We start from the raw sequence: 11508 nt of genomic DNA, 5'->3' as shown, positions 1-11508 counted from the left end.
GCTGTGTTGCCCCTCTGTCACACACATTATTTCCCCATTCATTCTTATATACCCCATCACTGACTAATCTCAAATAGTCAGTTTGAGGCGTAGCCAAGATGGCCGCCGAGTGATGGGACTTATGGGAACAGACTTTGACGTAGCGCAGTCCCCTGACTGGCCAAGTCAGAGGGGCGGTCCACTACAAACACCCCCTTAGGAGACCCAACTTGAGTACACTCTTTTGCATTGGGTGGGCGTGTTTTTGATTCCTCTTTATTAATACAACCTCTTTGGTTGAACTATAACAAATTAGCACTATTCTCTATCTTATGGTTTGAATATTTTGACAATTACTGCATTTTTATTTTATTCACAACATAACAAGTGGCCCAACTTGTTTGGAATCCAGTTTGTTTAGCCTATAACATATTGTTATTTGAGCATATTGATATTATTTTTCTGCCCTTTCAAAGTTTTATGTAGATATCATTTTGACACAGGAGCCCACTTCATTTTTGTAGCTGTGTGTGTGTGTAGTATGGCACACAGGAATGCACTTAAAGGTGCATTGTGTAGGACTCTGAATGAGCAGCATAGTTGCAATAGCCTACCTACTCTGGCCAATCAGTTCTCTCTATTGCCAAATTTGATCCTTTCACGAAAATGTACTTAGTAATAAACTAATATTTGACCAAAGTACACTAAGTTTTGCAGCTAAAAATGTCTATATCTGGAAATTCAAAATGGCAGACAATGGAGAAGATCCCCTTTTTCAGGTATGAAAAATGCAATTTTCCCAGTCATAATACATACTTAGAATTTTATGGTGGTGGTAGGTATTTGTGAAAAAGGTAACATTTGTGTATGAAGTGTTTTTTATGTTTAACCTAATTATGCAGTTTCTGGTGATTGTGTCTTTTTGGTAACATTGTTGTTTGTTATCAGCTGACCCTATGCCCGCCCCTTCCTTATCTATAAGAGCTGTCACTCACGGGCAGACACTCACACCTGACGAAGACCACCTGAGGTCGAAACTTTGTATTCAATAAATCGGTGAGTGTGACTGTGTGCAAATTTTTCCTTCTTCTTTGATGCATCTTTGTTTGATCTAGCACCGGTTTTACTGGATGTGCGCGTGTCCCTCACACTACTTTTGAACATTTGTGTATGGGCAGAATACTAAAATATTACACAGTTATACTAAAATATTACACACATTGCACCTTTAAGTAAGAGTGGCATGTGGCATCGCTGTATAAAATAATGTGGTTTCTGCCAAAATGTTATAATGTAACAAATGATGATCACTCTACTATAGGAGGATCTCAATTGTTCAATCTGCATTACATTCAAATAAAACATGATATGGAAAAGAAGGGAGCAGTTGAGATGGAGATCACCTTTACGTGTTTATCAGGAACAGATCTTAGCAATCAACAGTCATCATATGGCACACAGACACAGAGTGCTTTGAAATGGTACAAATTGACATATTCATGTATGGTAGTGATATACTTTAATAATTCTTCAAAGTACACTGGTGAACCTCTTTTACAGATCAAATATTACATACAATCGCAATTATTTGGCCTTTTGATCATTACTGGGCTTTAGCTGATTTAATAAATCATCAATAACTCCATCTTAATGTAATGCACTTTCATGTGTGTTGTAAATGCACTGTAGCATAAATAGGCTACTGATTATAAGTGATTATAAGTGCTCTGTTTATGGCTTCAGTCATCCAGTTGACTCTCCACATGGTCATTGGCAAAGTTGAGGATGCTCTTCAGAGCGGAGAGAAGCAGAATATCCATGCCATCATCCAGCGCATTCTCTTCATGGTAGTTCTTCACCGGTAGAACAAAGTTCAGGGGGATACCCAACTTGTCAGTGCATACTTCCATCTGAACTCAAAAAGACCCACATATAAACACACACACATGTAGAACGACTCATTAGATACATGCATCCTATTTTTGCCTCTGTCTGCCAAAAGTATATACAGTACCAATAATTCCAGAGTAATGCTGCTCTTTGGTTGTCTGAAAGTTTTGAAAGGGTACAGAGATTTGCACCAGTATTCTGTAGAAGGAACATGAACTTATTTAACGGATTTATCGTCAAGTCGCACCATATTCATTTCCAAAATTTGTGTGATGACTACTTTTAAAAACCATTTTGTTCAACTGGCCTTCACAAGAAGATGCATACACATGGACAATAAAGACATGCACACATATGCATGTTAGTTCAAGCATACAGTACAAACGCGCGCACACAGACACAGACACACAGACACACACAAACAAACCATTTTTTTGATCTCCTTGCTCTTGTAGATCTTCTTCGGGTCTTTGTAGACTTCAGCACAGGCCAAGTCCGCTTTCGTCATGATAATAACTTGAGGGATTTCTATATAATATGAGGTCAAAGTTACTTCCTTAAAGTCTTTACCATTTCCATTACAATCTAACCACACATCACATTCTCATAATTCAAGCGGTTCATTTTACAGTCCCCTCCAAAAGTATTGGAACAGCAAGCCAAATTCCCTTCATTTTGATGTTCACTGAAGATTTGAGACCAATAGATGAGACAAACATTCAGAATGTTTTTTTTTGCCTTTTAATTGTGTTATAATAATAGATTATATACAACACATTATAAATGTAGCCCTATGCTATATTTTGGGTCCATTTAAATACATGGGATGGTTTCAATTCATCAAGGTTTCATAATTTAAGAAGGTTAAAATGTTTAAAAACGTTTTAAATGCAACTTTCAAGCAGTAGTAATATTCCTACAATAAAGTATAATTGTATCGTAAATAGCTTAGTGTTGTGCTTGACAGTAAGTTGAAATGGGACTCATGGACTGACATACTACATACTAAGACACAACAAAGAATGTACCTTTTAAAGAACAAGTCCGACAGGCGGACAACATATGCGTCCGTCTATGCCGGTGGTTCTCAACCTTTTTTGACCAAACTCCCCCCTAACCTCCTCATAACCTGTCAAGGCAATTTATCAAAAAGCCTACCATGTATAAGCCTGAATTTGAAAAAGTACCATAGGAGTTTTCAAATACATCAAATAAATTACAAATTACCAGGCATTATTAGTAGGGCTCTAAACTAACTTTTCCCCCCACCAGCCAAAATGGCTAGTAAATGTTAATCTTACTAGCCAAACACACACTTATTAATGGGTGAAAATGGCTAGTAAGTTGGTCTTTTCCAGGCGCGGAGTGGCCATCGGGAGATCGGGGACTTGTCCCGGTTGGCCGCGGCCGCGAAATGTATTATAGTAGGGCCGCATTAGGGGTCTTACACACCAGGGCAGTAAAGCGTCGCGGAACATTTTTTTTACCGGCGTTGGTGAAAATACATTCAAACATATCTGTCCTTACACACCAATGGGCGATAGTCGGGCGTCAGCGGCGCGAGAGCCGGCTCCGCGCCGCGCTGCATTTGGAAAATAGAACTCGAGCGTATTTTTCACGCTGGAGACCGGCGGTGTCTCATTCAAATGAATGGCAAAGTAGCATGCTAGCTTTGGCTGTGGGGAGGGTTTTGAATAGGACCGGCCGCACACGCCGACGCTGTCAGTGTGCAAGGCAGAGAAAAACATGCCGGCCAAAACTAAGCAGAAAGACCGCATTTGTCCCGGGACTGTTCCGTTCTGCCTTGATATGTTTTGGCCCTTATGATCCTAGCCGGCCTCATATTATTATGTATGTCATTGCGAAGGATAACTACATTTCACTACTTATCATTAACTGGAGTTTGACTCACCAGTATATATATCGTCTAACTGACCGCAATACCTCAGTGACGGTGTCAAACAGTAAATTGGCCACACCCCTTCTCTACTGATAATGTTCATACACCGTGATCGCGGAAGTTTACTAGATCTTTCGTTTTCGTTTCAGTATTTCAAGAACCTGTGATATTTAGATGTGTTACCAAGGGATGGAAATATTAGTAAGTTGTGATTTATTTTCCGATTTCCACATGACTGTTACAGTTTACAGTCTGCCACTCCAGATTCACTTGTTCTGTGGTTATTGACTTGGGTTACGAACAGACTCCACCAAGTGGTAAGGAAGTGAACTGCAGTTAAGCAGGAAAACACGTTGTACATGTTTTGATGGCATTGGTTTGTTAGAACTAGCGGTATTTCCTTACAGTCCTTACGGTCTCCTTACAGTCGAAATAATGTTATTATCATACATATATTTACATGTGGCACATAGGATGTAGCCTATGCAATGTCTGAAGAAATGGAACAAAATAATTACCACACAAGATTCTGATGTGAGCAGTGCTGGGTGTGTAGCCTAAACTGTGGATTAAAATGTAATTGCAAGAAACAAAGACATCTGCTGCAACGAAGACAGCGGTTTAAGGTAGGCCTACACCGTTTGGTTATTCATTTTGTTGACTTATGGTTGTGATTTGAAGTAGCCTAGGTTTGGCTTAGTTGCTGCATGGTGAGTTTATTGCACAATGAGACAGACTTTTTGTAGGCTATAGCCTACTCTTCAAAAAATCCCCACACTCAAAACTTCGTGCCAGTGCTCATCCTGTCTTCCTTAAACGATATTTCAATAGGCCTACAAACTGTCAAAATTACAGTGGAGTGCACATTTTCATGGAACAGTAGCGTGATGTAGCCTAACCTGCAATGTTCTATGGACTTTACAGCTGCAGCTATTCTGTGCAGCTATTCTGGACTTTACGGTCCCATTCACGTCAATTCATTTTTTTTTTTAGTTTTACAGATTTCGGACCGTGCCACGCCCGCTGTCGTCGTGCGAGGAAAACAACAATTGTCTCTGGTGCTAAACATGGTCATGGAACGGCTTGCTTAACAAGAATGATGTGTGTTGTGTCATTTCGAAGATAATTAAAGAAAATCTTATTACAATGGGATTTCTCATAGGCATGGTTTTGCATGTCTCTTATCTCTTGTCATGTTGACTGAGCTATCACCGTTACAAGTTTGCAAGGTGCACAGCGCACAGATGTATGCATACAAAAAGGAAGAATACATTTCACGGTGTAATTCTGAAAATAATTCACTTCAAAGTTAAGTGTTATTACATAGGCACCATGGGGGGGGGGGGTGTAAAAAGGGCCGCTAAGGGGAAAATTCTCCCGGTGGGAAAAGTCTTCCCACTCCGCCCCTGGTCTTTTCCACTAGCCAAACTGAAATTTCAGCAGCATTTGGCCAGTTAGAGCCCAGTTAGTATATCAACCATTAGGACTAGTATCACGCCATTTCAGCATCACATGCATGCGGCAAAGAATCTAAGCATCAACAAATAATAAATAAATGAAACCGTTGGGGTGAATCATGTGCTTTATGGTTCAATGCCAGCTTTTTAGTGTGAAGGCACAAAGCAGTCAGCTTCCTTCTAAGAGCACCAGAGTTCACCATATTCAAACGACTGCAAAATAAGAATCAGAAGACACGTTTTCTTCCAGTGCTCTCATGCCTACACACAGCAAACTGAGAGGCGTTTTTCTGTCCGTTTAACGTTTCATATAGACTTTCATAGTTTGCCGTCCAGTACTTAAGCTATATGCCTATAGATTTGCAATAACGCTGCTGTGTACAATGTGTCCTCATCCAAAATGATAAAACCAGGGGTCTTCAGGTACGTCATTTAAAACTAAGTCAGTCTTGCGCGCTGTCAAATAAAAGCCAATCAAAAGGGAGCCACAGGGGAGCCGCGAAACGCGGGCGAGCGCAACATCACCCTATGTTTTTCGCAAGATTGTCTACCAGGGCCAGCTACGCTTCTCACCCGCCTTTCAAACCTCGCGGCCCGGTCAGCCTCTCGCGGCAGACCGGAGAGATAGCAAACGGCGAACGATTATTTGCACACATTACTCACCCAATATTACAACACAGTGTCTACGTGGCTTAAATGCGATTGCGTGTTGGTCCTAAATAACATTTAAGCCTCTTATATCGTTGAAGAAGTACAAGAAGTAGTGTAATACAAGCTTATGGTTGCCTGGTTGTTGTAAAATGCTACCGAATGCTAACGTTAGCTTACCCGGCTACCTAAAAACGTAGAGTGATCAGATCACAAGGTGGGGAAACCTATTTGTGTCGAATAAGTTCGTAGTACATTTTTACATCAATCCTCCATGGTAGCCATGGTATTTATAAGCATTTAGGCTCTTTAAATTTAAAAAAAACTTTGACGTTGGAAGTCTCAGACATCACCACCATATTTCTCTGAAAATTTTGGCCAAAACTGATCTCTGCCGCCCTGTGACACAAGTGGGAATCACAATTCAGAAACGCATCACGGACAGACCAATTGACGGGCAAAACCAAAGATTCTTATAGAGATGCGTGGGACGCATCTAAAATGTTTGCTTTTAATGTTGACAACCGAATGCATCATATGTTTTATATGGCTTTCATTGAAAGTGTTTTCACTAGTGGTGGGCCGTTATCAGCGTTAACATGCTGCCATAATGTGAGACTCTTATTGGACGATTAAGAAAATACAGCACGTCAGTCTATTCTCAAAGTTGGGTTGGGAGTTTGGGTATATGCACGTCACCACAGATTTCGATTGACAGACGCTTTCAGACTGTCCTCCAGTCGCTTCTCCTCTCCACCTGTCACTTTAGTACACCTACCAAATATGAACAGTGTTTGCATGCTGTAAACATCAATCTCACTGCCTTGGTAGGTGTTACTTGAGTGCGTTTTCATAAGTGGTAGACTAGAGAGACAAGCGGTGAAGCGGTAGAGCAGTGTTTCCCAACCTTTTTTGTGCCAAGGCACACTTTTTCCTTTGAAAAAATCTCGCGGCACACCACCAACCAAAAATGATGAAATAAAATTTTTATAAAAATTCTCTGATAAGAATGACTATATTGTTAATATAGGCGGCTACAAAGTGTCTTGAATAGCAATCAAATAAACACAAAACTGTATTTTTTAGTCATATTTTATATTTCCTCTTTCAAATAAAAAGTGCACTTAATGTTCACTTCTTAAAGAAGCTATAAACTTCAAAGTAGGCCTACAATTTACAAATTGTTATTCTGTCCAAAAGCATTCTATTAGCAGGAATACAGAAAATAATGCTTATTCTGACAGTAGCAACATTTGGGAAATATTTCACTGTTACATTATGAAGATGCATATGTACAAATATCAATCTATATATTTATTTACTCACTTAATCTTAATGTGAAACCTATGCATCTTTCACCTTTGGCTAAGGTCTGCCCTAAAATGCTGTTTGACCACAATCACAGCGCTGCAAAAGGACGAGGTCGGTCAGAAGAAGTCGGACAGTTTGACAGCGCTCCATGAACTCAAAGCGGAAATCTCATGTTTTCAAATGCAAGATATTACGGTCATATTATTATCGCTTTCCCCTTTCCCTAAAACCGGGCTAATTATGCTTACCAGCAGTTGGATAGTCTGGCTTGAAGGGTCTCGGCATCCTCACACTCGACTAGAAAGCACGCGGACCAACAAACTACGTTGTGTGCTCAATCATGCCACCACCTCACTCGTTTAACTTTTCAGTAAGGTTGTAAGCAAACCACGAATATGTTTCAGGGTAGGATTTTGGTTTTCTGACCTAATTAATGAAGAAACAGCGCTAGCAAAGTTAACTATCAGTCACGTCAGGAGGATTGTTTTGACTAGCAGCTGATGGACGTTTTTTGTTAGGGCTACTGAAGATACATCAATGCAATTCGCTACCTGCTGCCACCTAGTGATAAGGAATTATTTCATGCTTAGGACGCCAGTCAACAGCAGACACTAGGCTACTAGAAAATGACAGGCATTATTTGCTTGAATTTTTTTAATTCACAAAAAAAAAAAAAATCCCCAAGAATTTTCCTCGGCACACCTGACGATCTCTCACCGCCGTGGCACAGTGTTTGGGAAACACTGCGGTAGAGAGACATTCTGTGTGAGTACGAGCCCGACATTCATTTCCTCACTCCATTGCATGGAACACAAACAACAGTCCTGTTCCCAAAATCTTGCCTGTGCCATACAAGGGGTACAATTTGAATTGTCCATTATAGAGTTGAGTCTGCACAGTGTCCTCTTTTCAGCAGTGGTAGTGAGAGCCTACAGTTATGTGCCACATCATGGACACGATGCGACTAAAGCTGGGCTTACACTGTGCGACTTTTGCCCCGATTTTGCCTCGATTTGGCACTCGCACGACTTTTTGAGAGTCGGGCCGATTTCTTGCTCAATCGCAGGTCAATCGTGAGTCTCGCATCGTGCAGTGTACATGGGGTAACGACAAGTGATTTCGCCTCACGATCATGCAATCGCAGGCTCGCAAGAAAATCCAAACGGTTTGAAATTCTGGTCGTAGCTTGTGCTTAAATCGCACAGTTAAAGCAGTGCTAAGAGCCGATTTGACACTTCACATGCACAAATTAATAGGGCCGTACGATTCGCTGTTGAGCGCGACCTCATCTCCACCTCAGGTGCGCATGTTCCCTCTGCAGACCGGGGAAACATGCCTGTCGCGTCGTACGGTGGAAGCATTTCGCTCGCATCCGACTGTCGGCTCGTGTAGTGTGAGGACGTGAGTCGTGAGCTGTGAACTTTTAAACAATGAAATTCCATCGTGCAATGTGAGCAGAAGCTTAAGACCCACGAGTGAAAATATCGCACAGTGTATGCCCGGCTTTAGATGATCAAGAGAATCTGGTGCAGGTGGGGTAGGAGAATACAGAAAGCGCACATCTTTGTACCATCTGTGGTTAGGGTATCAATGTGATGGCAGAGACGTTTCATTCATGTATATACTCTACGTATCTTGCCTCACTGAGTTTTCGTAGCAAAGTGTGTGTCTGGCAGTACGATGAAACCAACCACTGACTCAACTGAACGACGCGTGGGAAATTACTTGATATTACAGCACTTTTACAGCACTTGAGAAATTTTGACAGCAATTAAGTGCAGCAATGATAGATAAGAAATAAGCGACTTGAGTCCAAACACAAACCCACCGCCTCTCATGGCTTATGCTTACATGGACACCATGAATGAAACTACGAAAAATATTACACAGTGCACCTTTGAAATCAACAGCTGGTCAACAAGAAACACTTATCAGGCACATGTTCCAATTCTTTTGCTCACACTTGAAAAAAATGGGTAGGTTAAAAGAAAAGGTGGTATGTCCTGAGTTATTGCACACATCATTATATAAGCAAATAATAGCTGATATTCCGATCTCACTCATACTCATTTTTTGAGCTTAAACCCAAAAGTGTTCAGCCAAACAAGGATATGTTCCAATACTTTTGAAGGGGTCTGTATTAACACATTGAGTGCCAAGTTTGTAAAAGTGTATTTCACATAGCATAGAGAAATGCCTGTTAACAAGGCCGACAGGCGGATAACAGATGCGTCCCTCTATGTTCCAACCAATGCCTCTCTGCCTCCGCCTTGTGGACACAGGAAGGAACAATTGAAGGAATGCGTTTCAGACGGATGGACGGAAGGACATCTCTTATAGAGATGCTGGGACGCATCTAAACAATTCAAACACAAGGATATCTAGGAAAGCCTATCTCTATTTTGTACAAAAAATTTTCCAGCATGGATCAGGCAAACAACCTCCTTGTCAAACAAAGATGTGAAAAAGAGGTTGGTATGTTAATCATGGAAGACATTTCGGAGACTATCTCTTTGCAAATACTTTAACCCCTTAATGCGCGCCGTACCTCCAGTGGCACGCTGTAATAGTCATTGAAATGTACCTACCATAGCACTACAATACTATGACACAACACCGTCATCTACCTCGGTACGTACCGGGCCTAGCTGCAGTGTACCCAAACAACCGCCAGGTGGCACTTGGGAGCGCTCGCTATACTTGGGAGCGCTTGCTATACTTGGGAGCGCTCGCTATACGCTTTACCACGTGGTAGCGCATGTTCAGGTTTGTAATGAGAGACCAATGACCCAAGACCCCATAATCCAAAAGGATTTTTAAAAAAAAACTGTATATATATATATCTATCTCTCTCTCTCTCTCTCTCTCTCTCTCTCTCTCTCTCTCTCTCTCTCTCTCTCTCTCTCTCTCTCTCTCTCTCTCTCTCTCTCACACACACACACACACACACACACACACACACACACACACACTTTCTCTTGCATACACACAATACACATTCACTCACGCGCACACACACGGGCGCGCGCACACATACACATACACACACACTCTCTCTCTCTCTCTCTCTCTCTCTCTCTCTCTTGTTCATATCAGATAACCATAGCACAGAGTGGTGAAGAAGCGCAAATGTGTAGGCAACATTTATTACCATATGGAATATTTTAGACGATGCTGACGGCATATTAATATATGCTCATATTCACCAGCACGCACCGATTCAGCGGATAACAACATGCCTAATTAAATTGTGTGAGAACACCTCCAGGAAGTAGGAAGAGTCATAAAAAGAATAAATAGCCTAATTCATTTTCTTTTTTTAAAAAAATGATGATCGGATGAATTGCCATTAATGTGCAAGCTCTGACAAAATAAATCTGTCAAAGTAGGCCTAAATTGAGTGTAGCCAGAAGCCATACCGATTCTCGCATCGCAAGATTTGAAACGTCTAATATTGCAACTTCAGACTTGTTTTCTGGATGTGGATACTTTTTTCGTTTGGTAAAAATTACGGAGAGTGCAATAAACCTCACCGCAGTAACCTACAGCGCCGCGTTTAAGCGTTGGCTATTTATCTCACATCGCCAACAGCTGGGGCGATAACCTAACCTACACTTCCCTAATGAATTTAATGTTGTCACATTGGCAAAAATTAGCAAGCGACTGATATTGCTGTTTTCGTGCTCAAATTAAGTGTAAGCAACTGTCGGGTTATGTGAGGGAAGGACAGGCGCACACATGAGGAACTCTTGGTAACACCCGGTGTAACACCCCAACCACTTTTTAACGGGAGCACTTGAGATGACTATGATCCAACTTGAGCACCGGTCGTAGCGCAACAAATCGTTATCGTATAGACTACATAGATCATTAGAAATGACAAAAAATAGGCTACATTTTATAGACTTTGGCTATAGGCTAACCCGACTTCTCTACCTGTTTGAATTGGTGCAGCCTTACAGGGAGGACACCTATAAGTTTGATGCAACAGTGGGTAGATTTGCCATTAAGGAATTGTGTTTGAGCCTGGGTGAGCGCAAAATCATTGCACATTCCTTCAACTGTGGATGCATGTCTCCCGCCAGCTTCATAAGAACAATGTCTCACTGTAGGCTACGGTGATATGCGCTGGGAAATATATGCGATGTCATCTCATAATCATGGAGTTCCGTGCATGCGATTTCATCTGGGTCAGTCAGAAATGCATGCACCCTGCGCACCGGGAAGTGTGTTTTTTCAAACAAGAAAACTGGTTCATCATATGCATGGCTTAAACTGACTTTAATGTTTGCCAACGTGCTATAGTTTTCCTCTCGTAATAGC

At 41.4% G+C, this 11508-nt stretch overlaps 1 protein-coding gene across 1 annotated transcript in view; it reads right to left on the bottom strand.

The window, feature by feature from the left end:
- Positions 1-1481: 1481 nt before the first annotated feature.
- LOC134447371 (interferon-induced protein 44-like) overlaps positions 1482-11508 on the bottom strand; it is a 77764-nt gene continuing 67737 nt past the window's right edge. The window contains exons 7-8 of the mRNA XM_063196818.1: positions 2297-2397; positions 1482-1889 (exon numbers count right to left, since the gene is read on the bottom strand). Of these exons, the coding sequence (XP_063052888.1) occupies positions 1719-1889; positions 2297-2397 (272 nt within the window). The 3' untranslated portion in view covers positions 1482-1718. The remainder of the gene's footprint in view (positions 1890-2296; positions 2398-11508) is intronic.

Source organism: Engraulis encrasicolus, chromosome 4 (assembly GCF_034702125.1).
Source record: "Engraulis encrasicolus isolate BLACKSEA-1 chromosome 4, IST_EnEncr_1.0, whole genome shotgun sequence".
In the NCBI taxonomy this organism is placed as follows: domain Eukaryota; kingdom Metazoa; phylum Chordata; class Actinopteri; order Clupeiformes; family Engraulidae; genus Engraulis; species Engraulis encrasicolus.
Note: the sequence above shows the minus strand (reverse complement) of the source record. Positions and strands in the feature narration are given on the sequence as shown.